At 38.3% G+C, this 24,052-nt stretch overlaps 1 protein-coding gene and 1 non-coding gene across 7 annotated transcripts in view; one reads left to right on the top strand and one right to left on the bottom strand.

The window, feature by feature from the left end:
* MTA3 (metastasis associated 1 family member 3) overlaps positions 1–24,052 on the bottom strand; it is a 197,564-nt gene that overhangs the window by 52,647 nt on the left and 120,865 nt on the right. For all 6 annotated transcript variants that reach the window (XR_004352956.1, XM_032653367.1, XM_032653366.1 and 3 more), the window contains exons 7-8: positions 22,396–22,498; positions 18,203–18,302 (exon numbers count right to left, since the gene is read on the bottom strand). Coding sequence is in view for 5 of the 6 variants with exons in the window: in XM_032653367.1 (XP_032509258.1) it covers positions 18,203–18,302; positions 22,396–22,498 (203 nt within the window). In the remaining variant the exon portion in view is untranslated. The remainder of the gene's footprint in view (positions 1–18,202; positions 18,303–22,395; positions 22,499–24,052) is intronic.
* On the top strand, positions 23,022–23,131 carry LOC116764837. Its single transcript, XR_004353046.1, has one exon. It is a non-coding gene; the product is annotated as a U6 spliceosomal RNA (small nuclear RNA).

The raw sequence follows: 24,052 nt of genomic DNA, 5'->3' as shown, positions 1-24,052 counted from the left end.
TTACACATCCATGTTAAACAAAACAAAACAAACAAAATTATATATCCATGTAAAAACAGTAACTTGGTTGAAACTCTGTAAGACCAAGAATAGATGACCAGGCTTGCTTGGAACAGCTACCTGGGCCAGTGTGGATTTCATATATATTTCAAGGGTGAGTGATTTGAAAGGAGGAAAGATAGATTAGAATAATAGAAGCGGCTTTTTTCAGAAGTACCTTGGGTCTAGCTTATTTTAAAAAGATCTATTCATAATATGCATGCGTATTTGTATGTGTAGCAGGAAAACTGATGAACAGGACAGTCAGTTGTGTCTGGATAAGCATATAGGTGTGATACAGATTTGGTTGGTGATCAAATCCTTGCCAAGTGAGAACTAGTTCTGTTTAAACTTTCTAACATGTGAAAGCCAAGTTTTACACCTTTTACACAAAGTATCTTCTGATAATTATTAAAAATTTCATAAATGAGGATAGAGTCACATCTATGTTTCTTAAAAATTTAGCTTATAAGTGATCCCAAAATATCTGGTAGGGGACAGTGGACAGTTCCCCACTGGTACAAAAGCATAAGATAAGCTCCAATATCAACTAACATCTATTAAAGAGAAAAAAATTATTAGCTAAAATACACATTAAAAGTATGTATTTATACTGTGATACATAAAGATGCTGAATATGAATTTGTTGACAGAGCTAAAGGCAGAATTTAGGACATGATTAGGAACAGTAACTAACTGCTTTAACAAGGGCTGACATCTCCCCTAAAATAAATCATTGGATTCCACAAAACAAAAGCAAGTAAGGATTTCATTATCAATTTCCTAGTTATAATCACAGTTAAGACCATACTGACCATGTGCAGTCTTTTGCTATATGTGTCACAGTCATGGAATAATAACTTCAACTTTCAAGTGAATTTCTTCTCACCCTTCTGCAGCAGGGGTTACAAAAATATTAGAATTGATCTTGATTCTTCCCTTATGCTCTGCAAACTTCAGAATCAACTAAATTCCACTTCTGTAGCTAACCTCTCACTTGACAGATTCAGCAGTTTTAACTGTATGTTACATTTATACACTCTTAACACCATCCCTGAAACTAAAAAATGATTGTTTCTAGATAACTGATCTATAAAAATGAACAGATCAACAGCATTGAGGGGTCCCTTCAAATAATAATATATTTCCATAAACAACTATTTTTAAAACTCCTAAATTTACAGTGGATAACTAAAAAAACAAAAGTATTCAAAATCAATAATTATACAAATTAACTGCTGCTGAGATTCCTCAGGAGATACAAGTAATTTTTATATTGAACAGGTGCTCTGAAACCAAAAGTCACAGAATTAAATGAGCTTTCTCAGCTGTTATTATACCAACCACTCAAAGTGTGAATGGATTTTCAGTCTTTTGTTCATGTTAGATGAATGCAAATGCCTTCCTTATAGGCACTTTTTAAAATGACGATGGGCTATTATCTAATAAGGCTTTGGTACTTATTATCTAATAAGTACCAAAGTAATATCCTAGCCTCTAGGATAAGTGACTGTAACCAAAATCCCAAGTGATCAGGTCGTTTTTAAAGGTTCTGTTCTTTACAGAGTGTGTTTGTGTTACTGAACACGGAAGTAAGCATTTGCTTTTGAAAACTAGCTCCTGCATTGTGTCACAGATCAAATGGAAAGAGTGAGTCGGACTAAGGCTGACCACAGCTATGAAACCTCCATAGCCCACACATTTTAGACCACAGCCCAGGGGAAAGTGCAGGAATGATCAGTATGTGTAGAAAATAAACATCCCATGAGACACAGGTACTGTGGAATGCCTAAGGAATAATCCTGTTAAAAATCAATGGCCAAAAAAAAAAAAAAAAAAAAATCAATGGCCAGGTTTACAAAGGAAACCAGAGGATCACGTTATTTGCTAGCAGTCCATATTAACTGTCTTTCTGACATACATAGAAGTTTCTTCTGAACGAGCTTTTGTACAGTCTAATCCAACCACAAAAAGCTAATAAGTAAAACACAAAATATAGTTCCTAAAACAAAAGAGACAACATCCAGTGAAGACTCACAGAAATAAGCTAAGAAAAGACGTAGGAGTTTGACAATGTAACCAACAACTTACAGTTTATCAGTTAAGATAAAAACTCAAAGAGCTAGACATATAAGAGAACATACTGGCTGATTCCATTTTTATGAATTTTGAGAAAAATAACAATTAATTTATGATGAGAGAAGTCAGAATAATGATTACCTCAGAAGAGGGGATCATTGACTGGGAAGAAGCATGAGGGAACCCTGTTCATCATCTACAGCTGGGTGGTGGTTATATGGATGTAGACATATGTAAAAATTTATAAGCTGTGCACCTAAGTGTACTTAATACACTTTATTATAAGTATACCTCAATTTAAAATAAGATAAAGAACTTGAAACCGAAAATCCTCCCTCCAGATAAATACTTTGCAAAGATATCATCTTTTCAATAGAGATACAGATACACATAAATCCATTCAAATCTAAATTTTGAAAATCATAAGAACTCAGCACAAGCTGTTCTCTCTGCCAAATAGTGGTGAAGGTGTTGTCACATTTCATCTCATTCAAAACAGATGGAGATGACAAACAGAAGTATTTTAGGAGAAAGAGTGACAATGAAATCTTGGCAGTGGAATTCTTATCTTTTGTTCATTAAGCAGAATCACACTTTGGTAAACTGGACTATTGTTTGGCAAAAATTCACTCCCTCTCCTGGACCTCCAAGGGAGCATATTCTTCCACTCTGCTGAGGTTGGGCCTGGCCATGTGACTTGTGTGGCCAACTGGCTCTTAAGATGTGTGACATAACAGAGCCTTGACATGAGCCTGTGCATTTGGACTTGTGCTACTGACTTTTGTCAACAGAGGATGAGAGATACATGCACCAGATGTGGACCTAACCTGCAGCTTCTCACCCGAATCAGCACAGTTCAGTTCAGCAGAATCCTAGACGATCTATACAGGGCTGCATGAGAAATTAATGTTTGTTGTTTATAAGCCAATGAAATTCTGGGCATTGTAATAGAGACTGCATTTTCCCTTTTGAGAATTAAGAGCTTATTCACCCAATGCTTAGAAGTGCTGTGAGCAAACAGCCTACAGCGCTGCTCCTCTTTGGAATGAACGCAAATTAAGAAAGGTTCATCGCCCAAGGTCATGCCCTCTTCCTGGGGCAGCCAGCATCCAATGATGCAGGAGTGTAAAGGGTGAGGCCTTCATTCACACTGTATCAGAGCCTACCTTCTCCCTCTGTTCAATCCTGCCTCCTTCCCTTCTCTTCCACAGGTGTTGATCCCAACAGTACTCCCTAATAAACTTCCAGCATGCAAATCTCATCTCAGAATCTGTTCCCCAGGAACCCAATCTGTAACATGTGACATTATTCTGGCAATGGCTAACTGATACCCATATATATTCAATACTATTGATTTGCTCAGTTAAGAGTTTTACAAAAATTTTACATGTATAACTCCAGCACAAATTATAGCATTCAGACCATCAAATCTATTTTAAAATTAATGAGCATATGGTTTTTTCCAAGTAGAAATATAAACTCTCATGAGTAAATCTCAAACCACGATCAAGGCAAAAATTTTTATATATGAGAAGTATGCCATCCAGTCAATTTTTGCTTCAATGCACAGTACTCAAAGCAAAATCCCTCACTCATAATCAGATTTCTTAAGACTTGGTTGTCATTCACTAAAATCAATCTATAAGACACCCAAGAGCTATGTTCTTATGTGTACTCATACCTTTTGATTATTATCACGAGAAAGCTCCAGGGGCAGCAGGCCATAGTAGCCCCATGGCCCTAATGTCACTTCCAAACCTACCCTGAGCATAACTGTGGGTTCTTCCCCCCCAGCTCTGATTCCAGACACAAACCAGGCAAATATGAAATACAGCTATGTGGAGACACTGGAGAACAAGCAATGCAGGCAAGAAGGAGAGGCTAAGATAGTTCAGGAAGAGGAAGTATGAGAGATGAGCTTCCACACTGACCCGAGCTTTAACCTTGAGGTATTTTCTAAACTGCTACAAGAGAGAACAGACCAAACAGAAAGTTAGCTGTGACTAGGCTGAGGTGAAAGTGGGCAAGACCTAGGGAGCACAGTCCTCAGGAGGATTATATCCCAGGCCCTAAAGGAAATCACGATATGTTAAAATAATTGGTATCATACATGCTCTCTGATCACAACCCCCAAAGCAATTAAGATAGATTTATTTATTTAGACAGAACCACATTTCCTTGGAAATTAACTCTCAATCAAATGCAAAATTATAAAGTAAATTAGGAAATACTTAGAACCAAGTGATAAAGAAAATACTACATATAAAAATATGAGATACAGAGGGACATTTATAATCTTAATTACTAATAACAGAAAAGTAGATAAATGAAATTAATGGGCTAAAAATTGGTCTTGGAAAACTGGTATAGTTAATATCAGGGTAAAGCCAACGAAAAGTAGAAGGAAGAAAATAATAAAGAGCAAAAATAAATTAAACAGAAAACAGACATACAATAAAGAAGATCAACTAAACTAAAATTTCATTCTTTTAGACAATAAAAGAGAAATTTCTGGCAAAACTATCAAGGAAAAAAATGGGAAATGACACATAAACAGTAACAGGAATAAAAAGCTATTTATAACTACAGGCATCAAAAAATTTCCTAACTAAGAAATACTATCGGGGAATTCCCTGGTGGTCCAGTGGTCAGGACTCTGCGCTTTCACTGCTGGAGCCCAGGTTCAATCCCTGGTCAGAGAACTAAGATCCCACAAGCTGCACCATGTGGCCAAAAAAAAAAAACAACACCTATGAAAAATTGGAAAACCTAAGGAAAAATGGAAAATCTCCTGATGTAACTGACCAAAAGGGACTTTAATAGAATAAAAACTTACTCTAATTATTAATCAAATTATAACCACAACCCAAATGGAGGGACATGGTACAAAATAAATGGCCTGTGCTCTTCAAAATGCCACAAAAGAGAGAAAGAATGGCCACAAAAGAGAGAAAGAATGAAGAACCGTTCAGGATTGAAGGAAATTAGAGAGATATGACAAGTAAATACAGTAAGTGATTCTCAAGTAGATCCTGGATGAGAAAAAAATTTTTTTTCTCTTATTCTAAAGGATGTTACTGAGACAACTACGAATCTGACTAAAGCCAGATTTACAGTGCTATAAATTGTTAGTGATATTAAATCGTTATAGTACTATAACAATGTTCATTTCCTGAATCTGCAAATTGTATTGTGGTTCAGTGAGAAAATATCCTTGTTCTTTTAGGAAATACCTCCTCAAATAATACTTGGCAATAAAGGGACATCCATTCTGTAACTTATTCTCAAACTGTTCAGAAATAATAATAATATGCATACAGAGAAAGAATGATAAAGGAAACGTGGTAGATGTAAACATTTGGGGAATCTAGGTGAAAGGAATACAGGAAGTCTTAGTACTATTTTTGTATTATCTCAAAATACAAAAATAACAAGTTTTAAGAAATTATAACAATAAGCCTTCATTAACTCACACTTGTAAAATCCAAATCTCTTCACCCTAGACAAAGAAGTTAAAACAATTTTCATTGTATTTCTCCATAGTTCAATTCTATGGTGACTTTCTAATGTTTCTTATATTAGTTGTCAAATGCATGGGAGAAAAGTAAAGTAAAAGGCAACATACACCCAAAATAAAACAAAAACAAATTTAAGCTTAAATTTAAAAGGAAGAGATGGATAAACAGAGCTTAACACAAGCAAACAATTCCCCCTAAGACAGTCTGCAGTGTCTCTAAGCCCATTTAATATCATTTTAAAATTCTTATCTGCAATACATCATCAGACAAAAAGGAAATGTGCCTAATGTAGAATATTATTGCCTTAATGATGTATTTAGAAGGAAGGAAAATTTCATGTTTCATATTTTTTACTGCAGTGGTAGTCCATTAGTTCAAATTCTAATTTTACAGTCTTGGAAACATGGATAGTACTCATAAGTTTTAGCAAACTGTGTTTTTTGTTTGTTTGTTTTGCAGTACGCGGATCTCTCACTGCTGTGGCCTCTCCCGTTGCGGAGCACAGGCTCCGGACGCGCAGGCTCAGTGGCCATGGCTCACGGACCCAGCTGCTCCGCGGCATGTGGGATCTTCCCGGATCAGGGCACAAACCCGTGCTCTCTGCATCGGCAGGCGGACTCTCAACCACTGCGCCACCAGGGAAGCCCAGCAAACTGAGTTTTAAAAATTATGTGAATTCTCATTTAATCAATTTTACATTCATTTTGAAAACTAGATTTTTTTATGTAAGTTGATGCCTAAAATGTTAATCAAAAGATTCATATATTCTGCTAAGTACAATTTATATAAACGATGTAATGACTATGATTTCCAAACTGTTCTAAATTCCTCAAAGCCCTAAATGAAGTGTGTGATTTGAACAGGAATCACAAAGAGATTGTGAAGTGCATGGTCAACAGCATTTTTACAAAGAGTATCTGAAGAATAAAACTATTGTTGGTTAAATCAACTTTCTCTTATCAGAAAAATAAGTTAATTATCTTTTCTAAGTTCTTCTTGATGGGAAAATTTTTATTGTAAAAAGTATAGCTTGTTTTAAGCAGAAGATTTTAAACTGTATAGTGATTTCCTTGTAACAATTATATTAATTGTATGGTTAATTATACCCTAATGACCATATTCAAACTTGATAACCTACTACAATGATAATAAATATGGCATAAAAAAATCACTTTCAGACAATCGATAATGCTATAAAATCAGAAGAAAGTAAATGAGACTCAACAAAGATGGGGGGAGGGGAATGCATCATTGTTATCAGCTCAAGAATAACAACTAATATTTATTGAGCTCTTACATTGTGCCAGATACTGTTCCAAATGATCTACAAGTATTATCTTGTTTAATCCTCAAGTTGATATCAAAAGGTAAGTCAGAGACAGACTTTTCCAGAGGCTGGAGGAGGACACTGAGGCACCACCTACTTTCTCTCCTAGTGAGGACAGGGCCTCAAGAGCCAGAAGAGCCCAGTGTTTGTAAACATTGCCTTCAATGAAGGTGCATAAACTGCTGAACGTAATTTCTTCTAGAATATTGATGGAAGCTCAAAAAGACTGGTGACATAGCAATAAATCAGTTGTCTGCCACCCAACCTGGACAGCCAATGGCACAGGGAGCTCTATGCTGCTCCAGAGAACGCAGGGGCCCAAGCCCAAGGCATGCTCTGGGGAGCCAATGCAGTTCCATCAAGTTCTATATGCTTGGATACATATATCAGCAACTTATAGGGGTATGTGTGCATACCCTCTTCTTGTCAGTCCATAACCTCAGGGCAAATAGATTTTATTTCCGCTGCAGATGAGGAAACTCAGACACAGGAAGGTTAAGTAACTTGCATAAGGCTATATGGATCAAAAGCTATAGCTCTAAGGGGAAAAACAGAATCATAAAAGTAAATCCATTGGTACACCAAGGTCCATAGCAGCATTATTCACAATAGCCAAAAGGTAGAAGCAACCTAAGTTTCTACTGACAGATGAATGGATAAACAAAATGTAATATACACATACAATGGATTATTATTCAGCCTTAAAAAGAAAGGAAATGCCGACATATGCTACAACATGGACAGCCTTTGAAGATGTTGCGCTGAGTGAAATAAGCAAGCCACAAAGGGGCAAATATTTTATGGTTCCACTTCTATGAGGTACCTAGAGTAGTTAAATTCAGAGAGATGTAAAGTAGAATGGTGACTGCCAAGGCCTGGGGACTGTTTTAAGGATCTGGGTTTTTGCCCTAAGTGCAACTGAAAGCCACTAAGAGGATATAAGGTAGGGGACAGCAAAATCAGAATTGCATTTTTAAAAGACCAGATATAATATAGAATTAGAGATGTTCCAGCATGCAATTTCCTCCCTACTAAATCAACATAGCCTGACCTTTCTTAGAACCAGAATTTAGCATGAAGAAACCTAAGTTTCTAGTCTTATATAAGTTACTTAACAATCATCTCTAATATAGTCTATCCCAGAAGATTTCTAAGGCCCCCAAAAACTCAAAAAGCTTTTATCTAGAATCGTACCCTCCAACCTGCTTTAATCCTCAGAGTCCAGACAAAAGAGAAATCCAGTATCTCTGCAATTACCTATTCTCTGAGAGAGAGGCTTTGTTCCAGCAATAGCTCCCTAACAGTGCACATGGCACTTGGCCCTTCCAGCCATGAACAGGAAGTAACAGGCTAGAAAGTCCAAGAACTACTACTTAAGTAACTACTTCAGGGTTTACTCTCTTCTAAGTAATTTTGTATCCATAATGCAGGGGGACAGGGGAGTGAATGTAAGGATTACTGAACACTAATTTCTTTTTCTTTGCAAATTGCACTAAGTATACTTCCCATTTTACTGAAACAAAGGTGAAATCTATGAAGCCTCTGTGGCTTTAATGTTTTAAAAATTATAAATCTCATTATATGTCTTAGACTAGCCGTGTTTGAAATTCACAGCCCAGCTACCTGAAAATGAGGAAGTTATATCCAACAATCCTGCAGGCAGCTTAATTACCTGCTCCCTAAGTATTACTGGTGATTTGATAAGTAGCATATATTGTCTTGGATAAACAGATATGTCAGATAGGAATGCTGAAAGTCGACTGCAGTCCTCACAGGACAAGACACAGGGAAAATCACCTGTACAAGCTACCCAGGACCCAGCAGTTCCACAACCCTGCCCTCTCCATGGTCTCCAGATCCATGGTCTGGTCACCTGATAGAGAAAGGTACTAACCTGACCTGTGCAGGCACGTGAACACTGAGAGAAAAATAAGAGCCCAATTCTTCAAATTCAACTAAACAATGAATCCATTTTCATTTAATGGCACAAAACAACTTAGCAGCCTTTCATATGTTCTTCTTGGAAAACAATCTGCAAAACTCATCAACATATTACTAATTTTTAACCACTCCCATTCATTTTTACAGAAATGCCTCAATATCTTATATTTTAACATCAAAGTAGAGGCATGATATCACCAGGCAAACAGGATTAAAGGTGTAGGTCATGGCATCTGAAATAACAAGAGACAATGACTTCTTCCTGCTTTTGACTTCTAAAAGATGTCAATTTTATGCAACTGAAAATAATATAATCTCAACACAATAACATACAGAAAGAGTCCAAGTGAAGTTGAACCTAGAATAGTTAGAGCAGGAAACCAAGACCCATAAATGGTGACTCCCCTGGTGGCACAGTGGATAAGATTCCACACTCCCAATGCAGGGGGCCTGGATTCAATCCCTGGTAAGGGAACTAGATCCCACATGCATGCTGCAACTAAGAGTTCACATACCACAACTGAGGAGCCCATCTGCCACAACTAAGAGCTGATGCAAACAAATAAATAATATTTTTAAAAAGACACATGAATTTTGCAGACAAAAGAAAAAATCTTGTGGACTTCCCCGGCAGTCCAGTGGTTAAAAATCCACACTTCCACTGCAGGGGGTGTGGGTTCAATCCCTGGTCTGGGAACTAAGATCCTGCATGCCGTGCGGCGTGGTCAAAATAAAATAAAATAAAATGAATTTTTAAGAAAGAATAAGGAACCTAATTCCTAAGGAATTAGGAACCAAGACAGCAGAGCAGAAGGACGAGCTCTAACTCCCTCTTGCGAGAACACCAGAATCACAACTAGCTGCTGGATAATCATGGACAGGAAGACACTGGAACTCACCAAAAAAGATACCCCACATCCAAAGACAAAGGAGAAGCCACAATAAGATTGTAGGAGGGGTGCAATCACAGTAAAATCAAATGCCATAACTGCTGGGTGGGTGACTCACAGAATGGAGAACACTTATACCACATAAGTCCACCCACTGGAGTGAAGGTTCTGAGCCCCACGTCAGGCTTCCCAACCTAGGGGTCCAGCAATGGGAGGAGGAATTCCTAGAGAATCAGACTTTGAAGCCTAATGGGATTCAACTGCAGGACTTCGACGGGACTGGGGGGAACAGAGACTCCACTCTTGGAAGGCACACACAAAGTAGTGTGTGCATCGGGAGCCAGGCATCGGGAGCCAGGTGAAGGAGCAGGGGCCCCATAGGAGACTGAACCAGACTTACCTGCTAGTGTTGGAGGGTCACCTGCAGAGGAACGGGGTGGCTGTGGCTCACCGTGGGGACAAGGACACTGGCAGCAGTTCTGGGAAGTACTCCTTAGTGTGAGCCCTCCCAGAGTCCACCATTAGCCCCATAAAAGAGCCCAGGTAGGCTCAGTGTTGGGTTGCCTCAGGCCAAACAAGCAACAGGAAGGGAACGCAGCCCCACCCATCAGCAGACAAGTGGATTAAAGTATTACTGAGCTCTGCCCACCAGAGCAACAGTCAGCTCTACCCACCACCAGTCCCTCCCATCAGGAAACTTGCACAAGCCTCTTAGATAGCCTCATCCACCAGAGGACAGACAGCAGAAGCAAGAAGAACTACAATCCTGCAGCCTTTGGAACAAAAACCACATTCACAGAAAGATAGACAAGATGAAAAGGCAGAGGGCTATGTACCAGATGAAGGAACAAGATAAAACCTCAGAAGAACAACTAAATGAAGTGGAGATACGCAACCTTCCAGAAAAAGAATTCAGAATAATGATAGTCAAGATGATCCAGGACCTTGGAAAAAGAATGGAGGCAAAGATCGAGAAGATGCAAGAAATGTTTAACAAAGACCAAGAAGAATTAAAGAACAAACAAACAGAGATGAATACAATAACTGAAATGAAAACTACACTAGAAAGAATCAATAGCAGAATAACTGAGGCAGAAGGCGGGTAAGTGACATGGAAGACAGAATGGTGGAATTCATTGCTGTGGAACAGAATAAAGAAAAAAGAATGAAAAGAAATGAAGACAGCCTAAGAGACCTCTGGGACAACATTAAACGCAACAACATTCGCATTATAGGGGTCCCAGAAGGAGAAGAGAGAGAGAGGACCAGAGAAAATATTTAAAGAGATTATAGTTGAAAACTTCCCTAACATGGGAAAGGAAATAGCCACCCAAGTCCAGGAAGTGCAGAGAGTCCCATACAGGATAAACCCAAGGAGAAACACGCTGAGACACATAGTAATCAAACTGTAAAAAATTAAAGACAAAGAAAAATTATTGAAAGCAGCAAGGGAAAAATGACAAATAACATACAAGGGAACTCCCATAAGGTTAACAACTGATTTCTCAGCAGAAACTCTACAAGCCAGAAGGGAGTGGCATGATATACTTAAAGTGATGAAAGGGAAGAACCTACAACCAGGATTACTCTACCTGGCAAGGATCTCATTCAGATTCGATGAAGAAATCAAAAGCTTTACAGACAAGCAAAAGCTAAGAGAATTCAGCACCACCAAACCAGCTCTACAACAAATGCAAAAGGAACTTCTCTACGTGGGAAACACAGAGAAGAAAGGGACCTACAAAAACAAACCCAAAACAATTAAGAAAATGGTCATAGGAACATACATATCAAGAATTACCTTAAACATGAATGGATTAAATACTCCGACCAAAAGACACAGGCTTGCTAAATGGATACAAAAACAAGACCCATCTATATGCTGCCTACAAGAGACCCACTTCAGACCTAGGGACACATACAGACTGAAAGTGAGGGGATGAAAAAAGATATTCCATGCAAATGGAAATCAAAAGAAAGCAGGAGTAGCAATACTCATATCAGATAAAATAGACTTTAAAATAAAGAATGTTACAAGAGACAAGGAAGGACACTACATAATGATCAATGGATCAATCCAAGAAGAAAACATAACATTTATAACTATACATGCACCCAACATAAGAGCACCTCAATAAATAAGGCAACTGCTAACAGCTATAAAAGAGGAAATCGACAGTAACACAATAATAGTTGGGGACTTTAACACCTCACTTACACTAATAGACACATCATCCAAACAGAAAATTAATAAGGAAACACAAGCTTTAAATGACACAACAGACCAGATAGATTTAATTGATATTTATAGGACATTCCATCCAAAAACAGCAGATTACACTTTCTTCTCAAGTGCACACGGAACATCCTCCAGGATAGATCACATCTTGGGTCACAAATCAAGCCACAGTAAATTTAAGAAAATTGAAAACATATCAAGCATCTTTTCTGACCACAACACTATGAGATTAGAAATGAATTACAGGGAAAAAAACCGTAAAAAACACAAACACGTGAGGGCTAAACAATACGTTATTAAATAACCAAGAGATCACTGAGGAAATCAAAAACTACCTGGAGACAAATGACAATGAAACCATGATGATCCAAAACCTATGGGATGCAGCAAAAGCAGTTCTAAGAGGGAAGTTTATAGCTATACAAGCCTACCTCAAGAAACAAGAAAAATCTCAAATAAACAATCTAACCTTACACCTAAAGGAACTAGAGAAAGAACAAACAAAACCCGAAGTTAGAAGGAAAGAAATCATAAAGATCAGAGCAGAAATAAATGAAATAGAAACAAAGAAAACAATAGCAAAGATCAATAAAATTAAAAGCTGGTTCTTTGAGAAGATAAACAAAATTGATAAACCATTAGCCAGACTCATCAAGAAAAAAAGGGAGAGGACTCAAATCAATAAAATTAGGAATGAAAAAGGAGAAGTTACAACAGACACCACAGAAATACAAAGCATCCTAAGAGACTACTGCAAGCAACTCTATGCCAATAAAATGGACAACCTGGAAGAAATGGACAAATTCCTATAAAGGTATAACCTTCCAAGACTGAACCAGGAAGAAATACAAAATATGATCAGACCAATCACAAGTAATGAAATTGAAACTGTGATTAAAAATCTTCCAACAGGGCTTCCCTGGTGGCGCAGTGGTTGAGAGTCCGCCTGCAATGCAGGGGATGTGGGTTCGGGCCCTGGTCCGGGAGGATCCCACATGCTGCGGAGCAACTAAGCCCGTGCGCCACAACTGCTGGGCCTGTGCTCTGGAGCCCACGAGCCACAACTGCTGAAGCCCGCGTGCCTGGAGCCTGTGCTCTGCAACAAGAGAGGCCACCACCATGAGAGGCCCGCGCACCGCAACGAAGAGTAGCCCCCCCTCGCCGCAATTAGAGAAAGCCCGTGCGCAGCCACAAAGACCCAACACGGCCAAAAATAAATAAATAAAATAAAAAAAAAAAAAAAAAAAAAATCTTCCAACAAAAAAAGTCCAGGACCAGATGGTTTCACAGGTGAATTCTACCAAACATTGAGAGAAGAGCTAACACCCATCCTTCTCAAACACTTCCAAAAAATTGCAGAGGAAGGAACTCTCCCAAACTCATTCTATGAGGCCACCATCATCCTGATACCAAAACCACACAAAGATACTACAAAAAAAGAAAATTACAGACCAATATCACTGATGAATATAGATGCAAAAATCCTCAACAAAATATCAGCAAACAGAATCCAACAACACATTAAAAGGATCATACACCATGATCAAGTGGGATTTATCACAGGGACGCAAGGATTTCTTCAATATACACAAATCAATCAATGCGATAAACCAACTCAGCCATAAAAAGGGACGAAACTGGGTCATTTGTAGAGACGTGGATGGATATAGAGACTGTCATACAGAGTGAAGTACGTCAGAAAGAGAAAAACAAATACCGTATATTAACACAAATATGTGGAATCTAGAAAAATGGTGCAGATGAAGTGGTTTGCAAGGCAGAAATAGACACAAATGTAGAGAACAAACGTGTGGACACCAAGGGGGGAAAGCGGCGGGTGGGTGGGGGTGGCAGTGTGATGAATTGGGCGATTGGGATTGACATGTATACACTGATGTGTATAAAATGGCTGACTAAAAAGAACCTGCTGTATAAAAAAATAAATTAAATTAAATTAAAAAAAAGAATAAGGGACTTCCCTAGTGGTCTGGTGGGTAAGACTCTGTGCTCCCAATGCAGGGGGACCAGGTTCAATCCCTGGTTGGGGAACTAGATCCCACACGCATGCCGCAACTAAGAGTTCTCATGTGACATGCTGCAACTAAGAAGTCTGCATGCCACAATTAAAGATCCCGCATGCCTCAACTAAGACCCGGCACAACCAAAGTACATAAATATTAAAAAAACAAAAATAAATTAAAAAAACAAATCTTCAGTGCTGCCTGATCCAAGACAGACAACAATGATATTTAAACCCAAGCCATTTTAACAAGAATAAAACAGAAGAGGTAATCTAGTGGCAAGAACTCCTCAGCAGGAGTTAAGATCCAAATCCTATCTCTGAAACCAGGTGTACAAACAAGACAAAACAAAATTTCCTAAACCTGAGTATATTTTTGCTTTAAAAAATTTATAATATAGTAAATAATTTAAGATAATGTAATTTAAAAATGACTCCAAATTGCTAAGTATTAAAGGAACTAAAACAGAAGAGACAGAAACACTGGAGGGTGTGAAAGTACTAGAAGGAGCATAATAGGCAAGTATTACAAACAACACACACAAAATGATATTTAAACCAATTAAGGTATAAAGGTTGTATGCCCTTTAAAATGTTTCTTTCAGGGCTTCCCTGGTGGCGCAGTGGTTGAGAGTCCGCCTGTCGATGCAGGGGACACGGGTTCGTGCCCCAGTCCGGGAAGATCCCACATGTCGCGGAGCGGCTGGGCCCGTGAGCCATGGCCGCTGAGCCTGCGCGTCCAGAGCCTGTGCTCCGCAACGGGGCAGGCCACAACAGTGAGAGACCCGCATACCGGGAAAAAAAAAAAAAAAAGTTTCTTTTATAATGGCCTTCACTAACAAAAACAAACACTGCTTCTTGAAGACTCTGCCCTCTTCCAAAAGAAATTCATCCGCCATCCCAGCAGTGGGAAGCAGAGAGTCGCTGCAGCTGTGAACGAAGAGCAAACACACCTGCTCTTCACCTGTCAGACCCATCTTCAGGCAAATCCCAGACCCAATTGTCACAAGAGCTCTATCCCATCTCAGGAACAGGCTTTGCACTCTATCTCCTCAGTGTAGAGGGAATTTGCTGGACTACAACAGAGATAGCACTCCCCTTTATAATCTGGGAAGCATTATCTCTTAAGAACAGTGTTAAGTCACAAGACACTGGCTACATAAGTAACAGTATATACAAGGCAAGATCATGCAACATTAGAAAAAAATTTTGCAGATTCTTATATGAAAGAGTGTTTATGTTATACTGTTAGGAAAAACATGGGGTAGAGGGGAGACAAAATATAAAACTCTATTTTAAATAACTTCAACTATATATTAAAAATAAAGTGATGTGGAACTTGTCTTACCAGCTATCGGAATTTATTATACTGTGGTGCTTTCACAGGAACAAATAGATCAATGAAACGGAAGAGAATAGATTAAGAATCCTAAGCATATCTAGGACCATGAAATAAGATAGAAGGCGCATTACAAAAGCATGAGGAAACAACAAATTCAATAAAAGGGGCTGGAGTAATTAATTCTCCATATGGAGAAAAACAAAATTAGACCCCTACCTCACTCCATTCTTAAAAATAAAGTCCAGATATATTTACAGTCTGAAATATGAATAAAACTTTAAAACTATTAGACAAAAATAGAATAATAATGTAAGTGAAGAATGGACAAAGGATACATAAATCTAAAATACAAAGAAGAAAAAATCTAAAGAGCCAATATGAAAATATGCTTAGCCTCAGTAAGTAATCAGGGAAATACAAATTAAAATGAGGCAGCATCAGGTTAGTGAAAAATTTTAGTCTGAACATACCAAGTGTCCAAGTGTTGAAGACAATGTAAGAAAACAGATGCAGAAAGAAAAAGTCATTAACTGCTTGTGGGATTATAAATTTCTAGTATGGTATATAACAGAATAATTTGGCAACACGTGGTCAAACTGAAAATGAGCACCACCCTACGAATCACTACGAATAATTATTCCAATTCTAGTTACAGCCTAGAAAGCTCGCACACATGCTCAGAAAGGACATGTGTTAGAATTTCCACTCCAGCATTATGGGTAATAGCAAAGGAAAATGTTTTTAAAGCACTCCAGATGTTCATTGGTAAGAGAATAATGTGGTGTAGTATTTTGTGAAAGAATACTACAAATACTACCAAGGAGTTAAAAATGAGTGAAAGAGGTACATATTTATTAACATGGCTACGTCTCACTAATAAGCAAATAGCAAAATGTTACAAAGTAGATTTAACCACATGTAAAACAATGTTCATGTTGTTTTTGGAAATATCAATACATAGTAAAACCAGAAAAACACAGGCTAGATACACAGCAGATTTGATATAGTGGCTGCCTCTTGTCAGGAGGCAGGGATGATCAGGGCCAGGGGTACAGATGGAGGATGGGGAATAGGATTAGGGAGAGAATATCAGGGATTTCATCATTAATATAGTGGTTGGGGGCTTCCCTGGTGGCGCAGTGGTTGAGAGTCCGTCTGCCGATGCAGGGGACATGGGTTTGTGCCCCGGTCCAGGAATATCCCACATGCCACGGAGCAGCTGGGCCCGTGAGCCATGGCCGCTGATATATAGTGGTTGAAAATCTGTTTAATCCAAAGAACTAAAATGTTAACATCTGCTTTAGGTGGCACTGCATACTATTTCATTATATTATCTTCTGTACTATTCTGTAATTTGCTAGTATATTGTTTGCAATGCACAAAAAGTGGCTGAAAGGAAACATAAAATGGTAAGAATATTCTACTCTGGGTAATGAGGACAAACCTTTTTTTTTTTTGGCTGCTGCTGTATTTTACTTTTTAAATTTTTCATAATAAGAATACACTAATTTTAGAATTGGGAAAAAAATTTTTAAACAGGTAGTGATTAGATTCCATGTAGTTCTGGTTCACATAAGTATCTGTTGACAGGATTTAAGGTTGTTACAAAGTGACACGTGTACTCTTGCATCTTCAAAAAAAAACACTCTAAAAGTGCTAAACAACCAAAATACAAACCTATTTTGAAACCCCTAAACTTTCATAAAATATTAATGTACCAACGGAGAGAACACAACTTGTTTCTATAAACAACATTCTAGTCTTTGAGAAAGGATAGAGAAAAGGGTTCCTTAAAGGCTATAGACTATTAATGCTTTCATCATCATCTATAACTGTACAAAAATACAAGAAAGAATTATAAGAAACAAATTTGTTGTGCATTCTAGTACAAGTTTTTACACTGTCATGATAAATATTTTGTGGAAAACATTTCAAATTGGAATATAATGAGAAAGTAATGAAACCTATCATTGTATTCCATTCCATCAGAAAACAAAATGCTAACTTTTATTACGTTTTATGACTATCAAACAACTTAACCTTGCCATACATCAGTTTCCTCATTTGTAAAATGAGCATCCTAGCATGCCTATCTCAGAGGGAGTGGCAATCAATACAGTTAAGGAACTTCAACAGGCAAAAACATGCATGTCTGCTTTGCTGGAGGGTGCAGAGAAGGAAGCAAGTGCCAAGCCCGATGCCCAGCCACAGCAGGCATCAGTGGTATAATTAAGGTGAACGTGGGAAGCCTCATTTGATCACCAAGAAAGGAAATAGCCTTAAAAGATAGCAGCCATAATATAATGAAATAATTTAAGAAAACAGAACCTCTTTCTAATGAACAGACCAAAAAAAACTTTAAATATTTGATACTGACTAATGGCATGACAACAGAATAACTCCTATAGCAATGGTTTCAAGAGATGGCTACTTTCACTTAAAAAAATTGTAGAGCACTATGTGTGAGCTACAACTATTTATGTAGTTTGGTGTAGATGGAATATACCAAAAAAGCACCAAAGTGAAAACAGATGAATCAGAATATTGAATTGTTTTCCCCAAAATATTTTTTTATCATTTTGTACCTACTCTGTGATAGTCATTTTTACTTGTCCCAGCTCACAAACACAAGGGGTGACTTAGGAATGAGACACTGCAGTTAATCAACCAGCCAAGCCGAATCAACCTAACAGTCAGCAGAGCTTAGAGCCAGGAAGTTCTCACGTCTACAACATTGCTATATTGGCTTTTAAATTAAACAAGTAGCAGAAGAAATAATAACCCCCAAATTTCAAAAAGCATCTTACCAGGGTGATGTCTCGAGAAGCTGCAGCTGCACTCATATGCAAACTAGGCTGCCTTACAGAACTGCTGCAATCAAGCGCTCGAGCAAATGTCCCGACAGCACTGGATAAATCACACAAACAAAGAGGAAAGATTAAGGCACTGTTGTTTTTTTATCTTTACAAAAAACACATTTGGGTAGCAAATGAACAGTTGTAAAAGTCAAGCAAGTTCTTTGATGTTTAAGAATCAAATATCAGACAAAAAGTATTTTCTTTACGATTTAAGAATTGACAAGCCAATTCACTACACATACGTGTCATTACAATTAAATTAAGAAAAAGAGGGACTTCCCTGGCAGTCCAGTGGGTAAGACTCCATGCTCCCAATGCAGGGGGCCTGGGTTCGATCCCTGGTCGGGGAACTAGATCCTGCATACATGCCGCAACTAAGAAGTCCACATGCCACAACTAACACCACTGCAGCCAAAATCAATAAATAAATATATTTTTTAAAACAATTAAGAAAAAGAGGCTTGTGTGGCATAAAGAAGGGAAAGATCTATAACGAAATGCCATGGAATAAAGAAGTTGGTTTCCAAATGTGCTTAAAAAATGAGAAATAAATTTGATGCAGAATTTCAGTATTATTGCAAAGCAAGTTCTGACCACTTTTTTAGCCCAAACGGTGAAATCCCAATAACATTTTTTCCTTGAAATGAGATATCATCAACTGCAGCAACCTCTTCTTTCAAGGACTCAATATATAACAGATTTCCAAAAAAAAAAACACCCAAAAAACAATTACCACAACACTGATTTTCATTTAATGATTTAGAAGGCCTTCCCATACACAGAGAACCCTAACTTCAAGAAATAAAGTGTGGCCTCCGCTGGTGGTGCAGTGGTTAAGAATCCACCTGCCAGTGCAGGGGACACGGGTCCGAGCCCTGGTCTGGGAAGATCCCACATGCCGTGGAGCAACTAAGTCTATGAGCCACAACTACCAAGCCTGCACTCTAGAGCCCGTGAGCCACAGCTACTGAGCCCACGTGCCACAACTACTGAAGCCCGCGTGCCTAGAGCCTGTGCTCCGCAACAAGAGGAGCCATCGTGATGAGAAGCCCGCGCACCGCAACAGTAGCCCCCACTCGCCGCAACTAGAGCAAGTCCGTGTGCAGCAGCGAAGACCCAACGCAGCCAAAAATAAAATAAAATTAATTAATTAATTAAAAAGAAAAAAAAAGAAATAAAGCGTGAAATGAAGGTAAGGCTTCCCGCTTGTTGTCTGGGTTTTAAACATGTTAGCTGAGGAAGAGATTTTTTTTTTAAGGTTTTAATTAAAATATAAAAACACATGCAAAAAGCACACATTGTACAGCTATTCAGTTACCACAAAGTCAATGCATCCATGCCACCAGCATCCAGGTCAAGACACAGATCATGACAGCACCCAGAAGACTCCTCGGGTTCCTTCCCAATCACTACTTCCTAGTGGAAGGAAACCAGCATCCCAGATTCTAACATCAAAGATTAGTTCTGCTCAATTGAAAACTTAAACAGAATCGCATGCTATGCACATTTTTCATATCCAGTTTCTTTTATTCAAAACTATGTCTATGGATTCACCCGTGCTGCCTGCTGTGAATGAGCTGTGTTCATCTCCTTGCTGTGAGCATTACTTTGCACGATGCCCCACCCCCACCCTATTGGTGATGGACATGTGTTTCCAAGCTGGGGCAACTATGGATAGTGCCATTACTGCCATCTGTATATGTATCTTTTTGGCACACAGGTGTATGCATTTCTGTTGCGTATATATTTAGGAGTGAAACTTAAGGGGTATGTGTGTTAGATGACAGCAAACAGTTTTCTAAAGCAGCTGTACCAACTTGCACTACAACCAGCAGAATATGAGAGTGCTGGTTGTCCCACATCTTCACCAGTGCTTGGCACTGTCAGCCTTTTAAATTTTTTTTTAATGTATTTATTTTTATTATTTATTTTATTTTTGGCTGCGTTGGGTCTTCGTTGCTGCACGTGGGCTTCTCACCGCGGTCGCTTCTCTTGTTGCAGAGCATGGGATCTAGGCACGTGGGCTTCAGTAGTTGTGGCATGCGGGCTCAGTAGCTGTGGCACATGGGGCTTAGTTGCTCAGAGGCATGTGGGATCTTCCCGGACCAGGACTCGAACCTGTGTCCCCTGCACTGGCAGGTGGATTCGTAACCACTGTGCCACCAGGGAAGCCCAGTCTTTTAAATTTTAACCATTCTGGTGGGATGTGCAGTGGTGCTTAACTGGGTTTAATTTGTATTTAGATTTTTTTTAAAAAAACAAAAATTTTTTTAAAAAAAACAAAAATATCTTTACAAAAGATACTAGGTGCTTCTCCTTGGTGCCTCTCATGATGGCTTCAAGAAAAAAGAAGACATGGCCCGTCGTAATCAGGAAAAGGAAAAAAAACAATGAAAATCAAATCTGAAACTGCAAAATCTACTAAATAATACAAAATCCAGATAACCTGTCTGCAGTCTCTAGGGCAGCAGTTCTACCAATGATTCATTTCCACTCCCAAATCTTCAGTCTCCTCTATTCCACTGACTGGCTCCTCCCCAACAATGTATATATATCAAGTCTCTTCATCTAATCAGTTAGTGGCTAGGCGTGTGGGCTCTGTAGTCTAAATGCCTACCCACCGATACGATGTATGACTTCCATGGTGACTGGCACTATGAACAGTGCTAAGGATGGGCTAAGACCCTTTTGTCCTTTGTATTATAAAAAACATTCGACAAAAAATTAGAGAATATAATGAAGATGCTTGTAATCATGTCCAAATCTACCTCATTCTAATATTTTGCCATGTTTGAAGCAACAAGTATATATTGTACAGCACAGGGCAATATAGCCATTATTTTGTAATAACTTTAAATGGAGTATAATCTATAAAAATATTGAATCACATTTTGCCACATTTGTTTTTTTCTTTTTTTTTTTGGCTGCATCAGATCTTAGTTGCGGCACAAGGGATCTTTTGTTGTGGCTCACAGGCTATTTGTTGCGGTGCATGGACTTCTCTCTAGCTGTGGCACATGGCTCCAGAGCACACAGGCTCTGTAGTTTGCGGCACGCAGGCTCTCTAGTTGAGGCACGTGGGCTCATTAGTTGTGGGGCGTTCGGGCTTAGCTGCCCCGTGGCATGTGGGATCTCAGTTCCCCGAGCAGGATCAAACCCACGTCCCTTGCATGGGAAGGCGCATTCTTTACCACTGGACCCAGGAAGTCTCTTGGTTCATTTTTTTAAGGAAATAAATTTTATCAATACACATTCCCAGAACTCATACATATATGTATAATATGCATATGCATACATATGCCCATTAATGAAATAAGACAATTGTTTGCACATTGTAAAATTTTTTTATCAGTGACCATACTGTATGTATTCTTACTCAACACTGTTTTTGAGGTTTATCTCTTTGCTACATATAGCCCTAATTCATTCATTTTCATTGTAAAGTAATACTCCATTACTAAATATACCTCAATTCACTCATCAACTGCTTGCTGATGTACTTTTAGGTTTTTTCCAATTTTTCTGCTATTACAATGCTATGATAATCTCACTTACTTTCTGCTTTGCAGCAATTACCCCATGAACATCATTTACTTTTATAATTCAAAAAATAAAAATAAACTTCTGTCCACTCATTTTCTCAAGAAAAGGGGTTGGGGGGGTGAGGGGGGTGGGCAAGGCAGCTAGGGAGCCAGGCTTAGAACTCTCAAAGGACAGACTTACACCTAGCCAACAGACATTACTCACACGTGGATGCAATTAGAGGAGCACATTATTACTGACACCTGAATAATCCCTGACTAGCTTAAAGGAGATCACTGCTTTAATTAAAGATATGGGATTTCGGGTGTTGAGTTTCTACTTTATACTTTTCTGTAGTGCTTACATTTTTACAAGGAGCATTTATTTTCTTAATCAGTAAAAATTAATAAATCTATTTTCATTTTTAAAACAGAAACTAATGATAATAAACCATATTATTTAGGAAGAGGTGTGATATATATTCGACTTTCTTACACAGTTAGAAAAAGAAAAATACAACCAATGAAAAATAGAATACAAAAAAAGGAAAATTCATAAAATTTCTATAAATTCTTTTCTAAAAGAAAAGACATCTCTTGACTCCACAGTGCCATACTCACCGTGCTACAACTAAAAATTGGTCAATCTGTCGATCTGTAAGTGGGCTATTTGGGTCCCAAACTTTCACTTCCAATTTTGACTGTTCCCTCTCATCTGATTCTCCTGTCCAAGAACAAAGAAAATGGAGTCTTGTTACTCACAAGGCACATACATTGTCACATATGATTGATGACTGAGGTCACCAAAGCATTAAAAGTATAAGGTAAATGTACATGGATTGCATACATTCTATCAGACAGCAGACAGCAGATGTAGAACACTCTGTAAAGTGAACGCTGATGATAACACAGCCAAACCGACCATATGATGTCTTCACTTAGTCATTAACATGTCTTTCCTGTGTATTTGTATGCGTGAGGCCCCAAGCCTCACTAAGGGATACAGAGACAGGAAAGAAAGATGCTCAAGTTATGATAAAAACTTACTCATAAATAACTATGATACACATGAAAAGAAACAGATGTCACAGAGACGTATAGATATGACCATAAGATCCTGAGGATTAGAGAAATCATTTCAGGCTAGTTAGGGAAGGATGTCATGCACGAGGTGGCATTCCTGCTAAGAACTGACGGATATGAATGCACTGGCAGGGAGAGAGAACTTAAAGTAAGAAATGAGAATGGTGCTCGCTTTGGCAGCACATATACTAAAATTGGAATGATACAGAGAGGATTAGCATGGCCCCTGCGCAAGGATGACAACACGCAAATTCGTGAAGCGTTCCATATTTTTTTGTGACCACCTAGAGGGGTGGGATAAGGAGGGTGGGAGGGAGAGAGACGCAAGAGGGAAGAGATATGGGGACATATTTATATGTATAACTGATTCACTTTGTTATAAAGCAGAAACTAACACACCATTGTAAAGCAATTATACTCCAATAAAGATGTTAAAAAAAAGAATATATCAGAACAAATTTGGCAGAAATTATCAAAAGACTGTTGTAAATAATAAAAGAATTGATTAAAATTTAAAAAAAAAAGAAATGAGAATGTGAACAAAGTCATAGGGCTTTAAGATGTGGTAGAAAAGTAGCTAATTTTGTCAGGAGTACATCAAGGGGAATGAGAATAGATAGCTAAAAGAAGGGTTATGAAAATATTACTGAAGATTCTGCACAGATTTTCTGAATAGATTTTTATTTGGAGGTAATAAGCCCTTGCCTTTTTAGCAGTAGAGTGACAAAACCAGAAACAAATTTCACATCCAACACTTAGCAATGGAATAATTTTCTCTACAGAGATACGTGATACAGACAGGGAGATATGGTATTGACAGTGACAATAAAGAGCCAAGAGAGAATATTTAGAAATGACAGTGACAGACTGGTATAATGGGTAGGTTTCCAGTCTTGAGAACTACATAGATAGTGTTGGCATTAACAGAAAGAAGGAAACAATCAAGAGGTTGAGGAAAAAACTGAGGATAATACAGGATGCTTTGTTTTAGGAACGTCTCAAGAGGAGATATAACCATCAGGCAAGACTCAATGTTAGGATAAAAGATGGTAATGGAAAACAGACTTGGGAGTTGATTGGATTCCAATTTACAGCTATGAATTTCCTATCAGGCTAGGAATTGGTTTGGGCTATGTTTTGGTTTTGATCACTGCATCTATAATATCAGGCAGAGAGTCTTGCACTGACTGACATA

This window comes from Phocoena sinus, chromosome 13 (assembly GCF_008692025.1).
Source record: "Phocoena sinus isolate mPhoSin1 chromosome 13, mPhoSin1.pri, whole genome shotgun sequence".
Lineage (NCBI taxonomy): Eukaryota > Metazoa > Chordata > Mammalia > Artiodactyla > Phocoenidae > Phocoena > Phocoena sinus.
The sequence above is the reverse complement of the archived record's forward strand: the minus strand, read 5'-3'. Positions and strand labels throughout refer to the sequence as shown.